The sequence below is a fragment of the Panthera leo genome, chromosome D4 (assembly GCF_018350215.1).
Source record: "Panthera leo isolate Ple1 chromosome D4, P.leo_Ple1_pat1.1, whole genome shotgun sequence".
NCBI lineage: Eukaryota > Metazoa > Chordata > Mammalia > Carnivora > Felidae > Panthera > Panthera leo.
Genome location: NC_056691.1, coordinates 24,796,499 through 24,810,722, shown reverse-complemented (window position 1 = coordinate 24,810,722; position 14,224 = coordinate 24,796,499). Strand labels below are relative to the sequence as shown.

Sequence of the window (14,224 nt, the reverse complement as noted above, 5' to 3'; positions counted from 1 at the left end):
TTGTTCCCCAATACAGTAATCTCAGTGAAACAAATTTGTGTTTTCAAAACAAGCATATTATTATAAAACTGACTATAATTGAAATATTACGTAATATTTAAAAATTATTCTCAGTGAGTGTGTGTAATTCTGGGGATTGGGGAGTAGAAAACATAATACATAAAAATTCCCAGGTTGAAGGGCACCTGGGCTGGCTCAGACAGAAGAGCGTGCAACTCTTAATCTCAGGGTCATGGGTTTGAGCCCCACGTTGGGTGTAGAGATTGCTTAAATTAAAAAAAAATTACCAAGTTGAATCTTGAGAGCCTATGATTTGGTTCTTGATGCAGTGTCTCACCTTCATTAAACTATAAAAAATACATTTTAATTGCAGTGTTATATTATATTGGTAGAGCTGTGGTGATATCAGTACTCATGTAGTTGATCTTTTCCTCCTTCACTAAATTTATTACAGTCTTACCTGTTTGGTTTCTCCTAGCTTGTTTTCAAAGTTCAGGAGTTAGTTTTTCATGCATTGGCCATTACCATGGGTTAAAGAAGTTGTTAGCCATGTGGGGATTTTTAAGGCTTAGGAAACCTTGGCACCAAAATGTAGAGCTCGTGCTTCCCCAAAGAGGGAAAACCTCTCGACAAAGGAATAGTTCTAAAAGTCCACAGGCTTATGTAATCAGTTATGATCATATGAGCTACATTTATTTGACAGTGCTGTATTGATATGAACAGTCAGATAAAAATCATTTTTGTGGGCCTTACAGTATTGCTCGCCCTGACAATTTGACAAAACAAAACAAACAAAAACATTCTACACTGTTTTTAAAATCTTGCTTTAAGACTAGTCAAAGTATTTGTTTTATCCCTTTGAGAAATTGTTTATGCCCTTGTTCTCTGTAGTATAGTTGGAAAAAATTAGTCTTTCAAGATACCTTTACAATTAATATTTTAACACCACAGAAAATGTAAAATTTCCAAGAAAAACTGCTATAGTAATAATAATGATGAGAATTTACCAGTGAAAAGTAAGAGCTATATAGAACTAAGGAATACATTGATTCAGTACAAGGACAAATCTTTGCCCAATTGCACTGCTGTCTTGGTTCACTAAAGTATTATTCAAGTGTTTGAGTGACTGAAAACATTACACTGCTGTTTTTCCTTTCTTGTCAGTGAAAGATAAAGCAGAAATACTGCTGCAAGTTGATGAATCACAAAGTATCAAGAATGAGCTAACTATACAGGTAAGAAAAACTATGGAGTATACAGGACTGGTTTCCTTAAGCTATTACACTTTAGTCCTAAATTATGAAACTTGATTAAACAAAAATACAGCCCATCAACACTGCAGTAAAGTGATATAAATTACACTTTTTTATTATTATGTAATAGCAGATGGATGAAGATTCTGTTTTCCATGCTGAGAAAGTTAGGTGTGTCCTGAAGAGTAAGGGAGGATAGGGTTGTATTTCAGTTGATGCCTACTCTAAATATAGAGATAAAAAGGGCAGGTAGAACTTACCCAGTCATGAACCGTGACTTTCTTCCTTTCCCATCCTTACTTTGTCATTTTCTCTTGGAATATTGAGCTTCTCCTGTCTACTTTTAGTAGGCAACTGAGTAAAATGCCTAATTGAAATTGTGTGTGTGCTCAGTGGTGGGAAGGTGGTTCTCCTGTGATCCCTAGTCATCTAGTAGTCAAATTCATCCCCAGGAGTAAGTGTTAAGAATTAAGAGTATTTGCCTGAAGACACGAAGTCTTTTTTAAATTGAATGTTTGGTTTTAGGTGACTTCACTTCATGCTGCATTAGAACAAGAAAGATCGAAAGTGAAAGTATTACAAGCAGAACTAGCCAAATACCAGGTATGCGTTTCTAATTTCGAAAGTGTTCTCATCACAAATAATACACTTAGGATAGATACTGTGTGAGAATAAGGTACTATTTTATTCAGTCTAAAATCTATTCGCCAAACATATTAATAATGTTATTATTGGGCATATCATTTACACTTTAGAAAATGTTAGGGTCATTCTAGATATTGGTATTTACAGTACTAACTAAATTCAGAAAAATCCTTGGTATGTGATGTGGCATATGTGCCAGTGAATCATATCGAGGGAAGGTACATAATGACATTTGTCCTATTATATAAATTTGATCACATTGGTACAGCAGTTTCTCCTAGATATCTTTATTGTAAAGATATCTTTTCCCTTTATAGTTAATAAATATGTGAAGTGATACTTTGAGATTGTGTGAATATCCTTTTCTTTTTACTAAATGGTTTTAGCATCCATTGATGGTGATTTTTCTAATTCTGTTATTTCTTCTGCATTTACACCTGGCATTCAGCATTTTTTTCTGGACAAAGCAGTAAAAAAATCAGTTATTTGTTTCAGTATATGTGTATATGAAGTATATATGTATAAAAAGCATTTTATGTATGTGTGTCTAAGTCATGATATAAAATATGTTAATTAATGTGGGGAGTCATAAGTCAAAAAGGTTTGAAAGCCACCACTGTTGGCCTGGAGAACATAGAAGTTGTAACAGCCCCAGGTTTGACATCTCATCATTCCCGGAAGAATTCCCTTTGCCTGGGAGACTTTGAAAAAGTCATATCATTGATCCATTGATCATTTTGTGTGTGGGTTTTTTTTTTAATCTTGTGGAAAAGCAAGGTAAGAGTTTTAAGCTACGTGACATTGGTACCTATGCATAGTGGGTATCTACTTTGAGGAAAGCTCTTAGTAAGTGTATTTGTATTTTCCTGCTACAGGAAATAAATTTTATTTTTGATACATGGCATTACACATCTCAGGTCCCACATAACCTCTTCATACGTTTTTTTTTTCCTCTGGACAAATCTGTGCATAACTTTTATTTGGTCAGGAATGAATCATGACATTCTCATACTTGATTTTTTTATTTAAAAGATTGGTGAAGAAATGTTTTTGACCACTAGGAGGGAAGTTATAGGCAGAACAAGGATGAAAGCAACAGAGAATAGCTGCCAACACTAGTAAATGGGTCTGGATTCCATGGGCCTCTGACCACTTTAACCACAGCCAAGTACTGGTTCCTAAACCTGGCTGACCATCAGAATCACTTGGGAACTTTTTGAATTACAGATTGTTGAGCCCATTTCTAGTAATAATAAATAAACAGATCTGGGACAAAGTCTAGACTTCAGAGTTTTTAAAATATCACCACTTAGGTGATTCTGTTGATCAACTAAATTTAGGCATCATTGCCATAATTTATAAAAATGGAGAAGAAAACTGTAAAATTATTGTAAGGAACCATTATTTTGTGGTTAAAATGAGGGGTAGAATAGTTCAGGATGATTTTAATTTTCCTCTTTGCACCTTTGTACTTTCTGTATTTTTACAATGAGTATTTGCTTTTTAAATCAGAGTCAGGCAGAAAATGATACGTTAAAAATAATGAATGTAAAATACTTCTTATATTTTGAGCTCCTACCTCTTTGCTTGGCTCAAATCAAACACCATAGATGGAGTTTCATTTGGAGCAAATTAAATACAGATTCATGTATATCACTGAGCAATATGAAAAGTAGAGTCTGCTTTTCAACCTGCTGATGAACAAAATCAGATTTCTGATGCTAATATGAACAAGACTAACTTGAATTAAAAATTGAATTATCCGAGAAGGTAATAACTGAATTAGCAGATTTGCAGATTATATGGAGCAAATTATTTATTTTAGAAGTGATCAAAAATTGCACTTTTAAAAAAACCTGGGACAGTCCAAATGAGGTCTAAAAAATATTGGTAGTCTTACTAAGTCTAAACTAGTTCAAGTAGAAGTAACTACTTCATACAACCCGCTTTAACCATTTGGAAAAAAATAACCTTATAAAAATAATTTAGTGGTCTGCACATTCAGATTTGCAACAAACTAAAAAAAAAAAAATGTTTCCTTCTCATACTCAAAAATGCCTTTGGTCTCATTTATTCTTAAAATGAAAATGCCCCCAAAATGATACTTCCTAAATAATTTGCCCTATTTTTCTTTACAGGGTGGCAGAAAAGGGAAAAGAAACTCTGAATCCGACCAGTGTAGGTGATTGCATTAGCCTTTGAGGTCAACACAAAAATTAACACTTTCAGGGTTTTGCAAAAATGTATATATTTAATGCTGTGCAACTGCTAAACTATGCAGTTTTTGTTGAAGAAACTTAAAGTGATTAGCTCACTAACAGTCTATAATTTTATGTCCTTTTGGCTTAAAGTGAAAAGAAGAAAAATAGAATTCCAGCAGAATTCACTGATTATTGTTTACTATCCATACTTCTTATCACTTTAGTTTTTCATCAGTCAATAAAATTAATTTACTCTTCCACTAATATGTTTGAGTTTTTAAATTTCAGAAACGGTGTGTAAGTAGTATTAATTGGATTGTTGAAGTTCAGTGACCATTTACTCAGCACTTTGTGCATGCTAAACTCTACAGGACATACAAAATGAGTGAAAAGTGGTGGATACCCTCCAGTGGACATCGAAGCTGGGGACGACAAAAATACGTATGCATTAGAGTGACTAGAGCGTTGATAGCACATTGTTTGGAAATTGAGAACACTTGCATGAGCTAGTTTCTGCAGGGTGGATCTCTTTTCTGTAAATTTGCCGGGAGGCATTCCAGGCAGAGGGAGCAAAATCTGTGCTGAAATATTTGTTTAAAGAACAGTATGTCTTGAGGACAGAAACATGACACACTGAGAATAGAGTGTTGAAGTTGGGGAGGAGTGAATGAGAGATCTTTCACTGGTATCATCAATCACTAGAGTGATTAGTGGTTTGTGGAATTGATGTTTTTCTTTTTTTAGTGTAGTCAGTGAAACACAAATATGATTCCTAAAAATACAGAGGTTTTTTGCTTGTTTGTTTTACAACAGAGATGAATACATAAATACTGGTGTTGGCCTCCTTTTTTTCTTTTTTTTTTGAAGAAAAAAATAATGTCATCATTACTTTTATGTCTGGCTTCTAACATGAGGCTAAATGAACCTTGCAAAGAATTGGGACTTCTTATTTCTCCCTGTATTCCTAGCACTTAGTCCTTTGTGTGGCACAGAATAGATACTGGATAATTATTTAATAAAGTGGTAAAGCCTTTTAAGATAATTTTACCTTTACTAATTTTACCTTTGATGAAGAATAGGTACCATCAGACCTCATAAGCCCCCAAATAGAAAATAAAAAAATCTTACTCTTATTGAAGTGTATATTCACTATTGCATAAAAGAAAAAGTGCCTTGTTGAGTTTTTCTAGTCTATATGAATCCATTAGATTTGGCTTGTGATTTATAACTCACCTCTTGATGTATGCTGAGATTAGCTTTCAACAGTCCTTCTACAGAGGGAGAAAGGAGAAGAAAGTGTCTTGAGATGCTAAAGAACTATTACCTTAGTTGTGCATTATTAAACTATTAAAAAAAAAAAAAAAGAATAGGTACCATCAGGGACACCTGAGTAGCTCAGGCAGTTAAGCATTCGAATCTTGATTTCAATTCAGGTCGTGATCTCACGGTTTGTGAGTTCGAGGCCCTCATCAGGCTCTGCGCTTGACAGTGCGGAGCCTGCTCGGGATTCTGTCTCTCCCTCTCTCTCTACCCCTCCCCTGTTCACGCTCTCTCACTCTCTCTCTCAAAATAAATGAATAAACTTAGAAAAAAAAAAAAGAATAGGTACTATCAGAGCCTAATCAATTCAATAAATATATATGGTAATATTCCATGATACCATATTTTTCAACCCAGTGATGAACAAAATCAAATTTCTAATGTCTTATATGAACCAGCTAGACAGAACCTGAATAGTTTCAGTTATAATTGAATTACCCAAGGAGCTAATGAACTGAATTCCCAAACCATACTGTATCATCATCTGCTTTTGATTTTCTGTCTGCACATTATCCATTTAGTACATTATCTAGTTTCTAGCACAGTGCCTGGCACAAGGTAGATGCTAAACAGATATGCCATTTTCTTTCTTTCTTTTTTTTAATTTATTTATTTTGAGAGAGAAACAGAATACACAAGTTGGGGAGGGACAGAGAGCGAGTGAGAGAGAATCCCAAGCAGGCTCTGTGCTGTCAGCACAGAGCCTGATGTGGGACTCGAACTCATGAACTATGAGATCACAACCTGAGCCAAAGTCAAGAACTTAACCAACTAAGCCACGCAGGTGCACCCAGATATGCCATTTTCTACTATTGTATATTGGTTTAAAATCACCTGGGCACATAGAAACCTTCATTGATCATCCTCTTTTGAGTTGGGTCTTCTCTGGAGTACTGTATTCATAATTCTGTTTTTCTCCCTGAATTTTCTTTTTCCTGATTGATACATTCACTTCTGTGGCTCAATCTACCACTTGTAGGCTGATACCTTAGTCTCACCAGGGAAAGCTTTATCTAGTAAGAGATAGAAAAGACAATCTGTGATCAAGTGGTGGTTTCTTTTCCATTAAATTGATTTCTCAGGCATTTCTTCTGTTTTTTTAAATGTTTTTAATGTTTGTTTATTTTTGAGAGAGACAGAACATGAGTAGGGGAGGGGAAGAGAGTAAGGGAGACAGAATCTGAAGCAGGCTCCAGGCTCTGAGCTGTCAACACAGAGCCCAGTACGGGGCTCGAACCCACGAACCGCGAGATCATGACCTGAGCTGAAGTCGTATGCTTAACCGACTGAGCCACCCGTGAGCCCCTCTCAGGCATTTCTTTTAATAAATATTATTACTTAGATTATTTTCAATTTACTAAATGCTCAATGAAATTATTGATAGTTTAACATGTGCCAGGTGTTGTGCTAAGTACTAGAGATGCAAATATATCCATAATCAATTGGAAGGAAACAGAAATGTAAGGAAATACTCATAAAATATTCCAATAAATAATAATACTGATATGTTCAATTTGCTATTGGAGTACAGAAGAAATGCATCTTACCATTTTAAAGGGGTATCTTGGTCAATTTATTTTATTTTTTAGCCTTCACAAGAAAATTTAAGAATTTATTTGCATTTTAATGTATATATTCAAAAAGATTTTTATTTTTTTTAATGTTTATTTTTGAGAGAGAGAGAGAGAGACAGAGCATGAACAGGGGTAGGGGCAGAGAGAGAGAGGGAGACACAGAAACTGAAGCAGGCTCCAGGCTCTTAGCTGTCTGCACAGAGCCCAGTCCGGGGCTCAAACTCATGAATCGTGAGATCATGACCTGAGCTGAAGTCAGACACTGAACTGACTGAGCCACTCAGGTGCCCCTTCAGTTACTTTTAAATTGGAAGCAATTTTCATTATGCTATATTGAAATGAATACACATTTCAGAATTTTCAGTAAGCCAGTGGATATCATTTCTTATTAGGGAATTCATTTTAATTATTTCAAATTCCATTAATAAGGTCTTACTTAAAATGTGATTATGGCAATATAGCTGGTTAATTAAATTCAAATATTTTTGACATCTGTGGGATTTTTGACATTTTTTGTAGTGTCAGTAAAGCCAGAGGAACTAGAACTATGTTGAAGTCTCAGTTCTATTACTTAGTTGTATGGACCTTGGCTCATAATACTCAATAAATGATTGAACAGAGTGAAACTGAGTATCAAATGAGAGCAGCTAGTGAAAATATTGGGTAAAAAACTGAAAGATGCAGTCTCTTCCTTTGAATTATTTTTAGTCTGATAGGAGTAAAAAGGCATAGCATGTAAGTAAGTAAAATTCAATATAGAATACAGTGGATTCCATAAGGAGAATATATTTGTTAGGGAAGTCTGATGTTACTTACAGAAAAAAATAACGTTTTTAAACTGCTTCTTAAATTTAGAATAGGTAGCTTTTAAGGGTATAGGTCATGTACCAAAAAAAAATGATGTGTTCAGGGAACAGAAATATAAGCAAAGAATATGTTGAGGAAAGGGATTGCCTTCATTTTGCCTGGAGCATAAGACAGTATTGAGATAGCCAGAGAGATGATTTGGGGATAGCTATCATTCATCTTAAATTTCAGATTAAGAGGTCTGTACATAATTTGGTAGGCATGGGGAAATCATTAGAAGTTTATAGACAAAGGAGTGATGTAATCCAAGTTGCCCTTTAAGAAGATTGAAATGGCAGCAAATTATAGAAGAAAATTGATAGCAAGTTATGGAAGAAATTAATTTGGAAGAAAATGTCAGAGAAGCTTCTATAATAGAAATAGGGGGTAAAGAGGATCTGAACTACAGAGATGGCAATGGGATTCAGAAAATGAAAAAACATTCCCAGGGTGGAATCTAGCAAACTTGCTTAGAGTGAGAAAACGAACAAGGGCATTAGAGATGAAAACAAGAGCTCATGCATAAACAAGAGAATACCATGAGCAGGGTCAACTGATGGAAGAATGAATGTAGAGGCAATGGACAGAATTGGCTTTGATTTGTTAAATTGAATTTGTCCCCAGAACACTTAATGTAGAGGCCATCAAGTTAGAAATGCAGTTCTGATCCTTTGAGGAAAGGCTGGAGTTAACAGTTTTAGGATCCACCTACAATTAAGTTGTATGAATAGTTGATACACCCAAAGGAAAAAGTTTTTGAAGGAAGATATTGCTGAGCATTAGACTTTAGAAATTGTGGGAAACAGAGTGGTCAGAAAGGTGGGAGGCATGGTCATGAATGTTGTAGAGAAGTCTCAGGTCATGAGCCCATGGAAGAACTGTAGGACTGCTAAAACACATTGATGACTTTCAAAATAGCTCTGGCACAGAGCAAGGCATTGAGGAAAAAGTTAAACTCTTTAACACTTTTGGCAATTAAAGAAGCCCCAACATGCCTTGAAGGGGCCACAGGATTGAGTGAGGATTGGTTTGTTTTATGTAGGACTGAGGAGACCTTTACAGTGTTCATGAACAGAAAGGAGCCAGTCAAGATGACAAAGAGATGGGGGGTGGGAGTGAGGAATTGTCTTGTGAGCTCACCAATTAGGTATTTTCTTGCCATTACACTATTTGGTTGCCTTATCAACCTTCTGTAATTTGTAGTTTAAAGCTAAGTTAAGCTGCTCTCTTGTTAGTGGAATTATATACCCCTTTTCATATAACAACTTAAGAATGTTTAAGTAGAATTGAAAGACTTAAAAAAGAAACAATGATTTAATGATGCAGACATTAATAAACATCAATGACTTAGCTTTTATACTGAAGCTAAGGAAAAATTACTGAAGCAACAAGCAAGATGGTAAGCGAAAGTCTAAGATTCTCCAAAATCTGTAAATCACTGGCAAATTTTCTTGGGGTAAATTTTTAATTGAATTCAAAATGTTGTCTAATATGAACCCCCACTGCCTATGGGGTTGTTATGAAGTGGATGCACATATGTACTATTAGCAGCCTTGAACTTTGGTTTTTGCCATTAGGAAAAGCTCTATAGTAATAGAGAGCCAGAAAAATGTTTATACCCAATAATTACCAATATTGGATAATTAACCCTTAGGAAATAATTTGAGAGAAGAATAAATTTTAAAAGATCTATACAGATACAACAGTATGCATGGTAGGGAACCATGGAGTAACCCAAACGTCCAACTTCAATGTCTAACCCAATATCCAGCTTGAATGACTAAATAATATAACACATCAGTGGGAATTGTTATTATGCAGCCTTCAAAAAGGTGTAATTAGGATAACTATGTAAAAACCTGGAATATTTGAACAACATTTAAATATAAAAACAAAAATAAAACTTGTATACTGATTATAGCTATATAAAAATATATGTGCATGTGGACAAACTGGAAAGTAGTAATTCTTTTTAAAAAAATTTTTTTGAGTTTATTTATTCACTCCATACAGAGAGCACAATTTTGGGAGGGGCAGAGAGAGAGGGAGAGAGAATCCCAAGCAGGCTCTTCACTGTTAGTGCAAAACCCTATGTGGGGCCCAAACTCATGAACCATGAGATCATGACCTGAGCTGAAGTCAAACACTTAACCGACTGAGCCACCCAGGCACCCCTGGAAAGTAGTAATTCTGAATTAAACTGCTTGTGTTGGGATAAGGGGATTACCCATAGGTAATTATGGGTTCATTGTGTTTTCCCCCAAAATTTTATCTAATATACTGGTTTTTGTAATTAAAAAAAAAAAGGAACACTACTACTTGTTAAGTAATTTGCTGTTATGGGAGTATGTTGTATTTACTTACCAATTTTATTGACATGTTCAGGTGAATCATGTTGATTATTATGGGATGTCTTTTGGTCGTGGAAGTTTTGTTTTTCAGACCAGAACCCTTCACTGTAGAAATGGTGCGGAGAAAGTAGCATTGTGAGTCAAATAATTGTATGGCTGCAAGAAAACTTGTAAATTTTAATCAACCAGCTTGATGTTTCCCTTATTTTGTCTTCCCATTTAAAAAATTTTAGAAGTTTTACTACCATTAACCATGTCATATTGTTCTGACATTTTATTAATTTTTTTGATATTCATATTATAAATTAAGATGTGAATTATTTTATAAATATTATTAAATATAGTATGCTCCTCATTGTGAATTTGTTAAGGAAGCAATCAGTTTTCTTCTCCATACCTCAATATATTAGTGTGCACTGATTGTACCATCTTACATACAATTAGTTTTTAAAAACACAACCTTATTGACACATAATTTACATACAACTGCACATAATAAATGGGGGTAAGTGAACATGCTTTGTGATTTTAATCCTCTGATACTAAGATTTGCCTTAGGTACCAATATGTGACCTACCTAGTAAATGTCATGTGTGGGCTTATAAAGAATTTGCACTCTGCAGTTATTGGGCACAGTACAGTGTTCTATATATGTCCAATTAGATCAGGTTTCTTGAAATCTAATGTATCCTTAATGATTCTGTCGGTTACTGAGAGATATGTTAAAATCTAACAGTGATTATGCGCTTGTTTACTTTCTTTATGTTTTTGAGTTCTGTTGAGGTACATACAAATTTGAATGTTTCCTGTCTTCCTGCTGATTTTATTTTTACAAACTGACTATCCCTAGTATGTTTTTGTTTTAGAAGTATTTCATCCAATATTATTATAGCTACAGTATTTTCCTTTCACTTAGTGTATCCATCGGTATATTTGGTACCACCCTTTTAATTGTCAGTCTTTCAGTATCTTTATATTTTAAATAGATCTCTTCTAAACAGCATATCACACTTTTTTAAAAAGAATTTAAATTTATTGATTTAATTAAGATAAACCTGTCTTTAAAATTGTCAACATTAAATATAAAACTTTTTCTACCTAAGTTTACCGAAGTCAAAGAAGTTCATGTTAATCTCTGTTGCAATTTGTTAACAAAAATACAACTTAAAATGATTGTTAATTCTGTCTCAAAAGTTTTCACGGGTAATTGTTTGTTTGTTTTTAATTTACCTCCAAGTTAGTTAGCATATAGTGCAACAATGATTTCAGAGTAGATTCCTTAATACCCCTTACCCATTTAGCCCATGCCCCCATCCCACACCCCTCCAGTAACCCTATTCTTCATATTTAAGAGTCTCTTATGTTTTGTTCCCTCCCTGTTTTTATATTATCTTTGCTTCCCTTCCCTTGTGTTCATCTGTTCTGTGTCTTAAAGTCCTCATATGAGTGAATTCATATGGTTTTTGTCTTTCTCTGACTACTTTCACTTAGCATAATACCCTCTAGTTCCATCCACGTCGTTGCAAATGGCAGGATTTCAGTCTTTTTGATTGCCGAGTAATACTCCATTGTATATATATACCACCACATCTTCCTTATCCATTCATCTGTCGATGGACATTTGGGCTCTTTCCATACTTTGGCTATTGTTGATAGTGCTGCTATAAACATTGGGGTGCATTCGAAACAGCATATCTGCATCCCTTGGATAGATACCTAGTAGTGCAATTGCTGGGTCGTAGGGTAGTTCTATTTTTAGTTTTTTGAGGAACCTCCCTACTGTTTTCCAGAGTGGCTGCCCCAGTTTGCATTCCCACCAGCAATGCAAAAGAGATCCAGAGATCCTCTTTCTCCTCATCCTTGCCAACATCTGTTGTTGCCTGAGTTGTTAATGTTAGCCATTCTAATAGGTGTAAGGTGGTATCTCATTGTGGTTTTGATTTGTATTTCCCTGATGATTGATGTTGAGCATTTTTTCCTGTGTCTGTTGGCCATCTGGATGTCTTCTTTGGAGAAGTGTCAATTCATGTCTTTTGCCCATTTCTTCACTGGATTATTTGCTTTTTGGGTATTGAGTTTGATAAGTTCTTTATAGATTTTGGATACTAACCCTTTATCTTATATGTCGTTTGCAAATATCTTCTCCCATTCTGTTTTTTGCCTTTTAGTTTTGCTGATTGTTTCCTTCACTGTGCAGAAGCTTTTTATTTTTATGAGGTCCCAGTAGTTTATTTTTGCTTTTGTTTCCCTTGCCTCCGGAGATGTGTTGAGTACAACTGCGGCCAAGGTCAAAGAGGTTTTTGCCTGCTTTCTCCTCGAGAATTTTGATGGCTTCCTGTCTTACGTTTAGTTCTTTCATACATTTTTAGTTTATTTTTGTGTATGGTGTAAGAAAGTGGTCCAGGTTCATTTTTCTGCATGTCGCTGTCCAGTTTTCCCAGCACCATTTGCTGAAAAGACTGTCTTTATTCCGTTGGATATTCTCTCTTGCTTTGTCAAAGATCAGTTGGCCATACGTTTGTGGGTCCATTTCTGAGTTCTGTATTCTGTTCCATTGACCTGAGTGTCTGTTTTTGTGCCACAGCATATCACACTTTTAAAAATCCCAGTCTAGGGGCACCTGGGTGGCTCAATGGGTGAGTGTCCGACTTTGACTCAGGTCATGATCTCACAGTTTGTGGGTTCGAGCCCCACATCAGGCTCTGTGCTGACAGCTCGGAGCCTGGAGTCTACTTCAGATTCTGTGTCTCCCTCTATGTCTGCCCCTCTCCCACTTGGATTCTATCTCTCTCTCTCAAAAATAAACGTTAAAAAAAATTTTTTTTTAATCCCAGTCTAACACATCTTCTGTATTTGTTTCTCTCTTTTGCTCATTTTCTTTGAGTGATTGACTTGGTGACTTCTTCCTTTGTCAGGCCTTCAGTGCCTTTAAGAAGTCCTTCCACATTTTAGCTTTTTCAAACTGGAGAGTTTGTCTGAACAAACTGGTTTCTCATATCCCTGGAAAAATCGGAACTAAAAATTCTATCAGCCCTGTTTTGCTATTTCCTTTAATGGATTTATACCCACCACTTTATTTTATTGCAGAGCCTGGGTTGACATTTTTAAATAACTGTTTCAAGGCCCTATCGTTAAACCAGCTATTGCTGGAGGAAAACAGCTGACAATTAGAATTTAGTTACTTTTCTTCAACACTGTAGTTCATTTTGAGCCAGTGATTTTAATCTTACCAGACAAAACATTTATGTCTAGTTACCTGATCAGTAACACTATGTGTATAGATAGATATAGATATAGATATAGATATAGATATACACACACACTAAGAAATAATATATACATTTTTTTGGTTTCTGTAAAGGAGAATGCTAGTCATAGTATTATCATCTAGACTTATTAGCAAAGTATTATTTTTTGTGTCAGAATAATGGGTTCTTTTCCTCTTATTTCTAAATATCAGTCTTTTATGCTTATAAGATAGAAAACAAAATTATTGTGGAATATTATAGTGAATCAGTTCTCCAGGTGATTTAAAAACTGTAACCATTGGATTGAAAACCACTGGGCTAAAAAAGCAAAAGAACTAAAATCGGTTCAGGGAAAGGTGTGTGTGTGTGTGTGTGTGTGTGTGTGTGTGTGTGTGTGTGTGAAATTCGTCACCCACGAATATTCTGTAGTGCTCCTTCTTTAATTTGGCCATGAATTATTTGGTCTATCTTCTATCAAGAAGTGGCATTTATGATTCCTTTTCTTGAATCAGGGTGGGTTCTGTGACTCTTAGCAAATAGAGTATGGCAAAAATGGCACTATATTTCTTTTTAAGCCTGGGCTTTAAGAGACTGGCAACTGCATTCCTACCCTTTTTGGAATAATCCCTATGTGGAAAGCCAGCTACTATGTATAACTACTTTGAGGCCTTGATGCTGTGAAAAACAAGTCACACAGAAGACCACCTATAGGTACTCTGGTTGGTGACCGCAGCCTGGCCAACAGCCAGCAGCAACAGTAGACCATATGAGCAAGCCATTTTGGAC

General features: G+C 35.3%; 1 protein-coding gene across 3 annotated transcripts in view; it reads left to right on the top strand.

The window, feature by feature from the left end:
• The window catches only part of GKAP1 (G kinase anchoring protein 1), an 83,413-nt gene extending 79,050 nt beyond the window's left edge, over positions 1–4,363 (top strand). For all 3 annotated transcript variants that reach the window (XM_042913382.1, XM_042913380.1, XM_042913381.1), the window contains 3 exons: positions 1,165–1,235; positions 1,779–1,856; positions 4,037–4,363. In XM_042913382.1, the coding sequence (XP_042769316.1) occupies positions 1,165–1,235; positions 1,779–1,856; positions 4,037–4,084 (197 nt within the window). In that variant the 3' untranslated portion in view covers positions 4,085–4,363. The remainder of the gene's footprint in view (positions 1–1,164; positions 1,236–1,778; positions 1,857–4,036) is intronic.
• Positions 4,364–14,224: the final 9,861 nt, after the last annotated feature.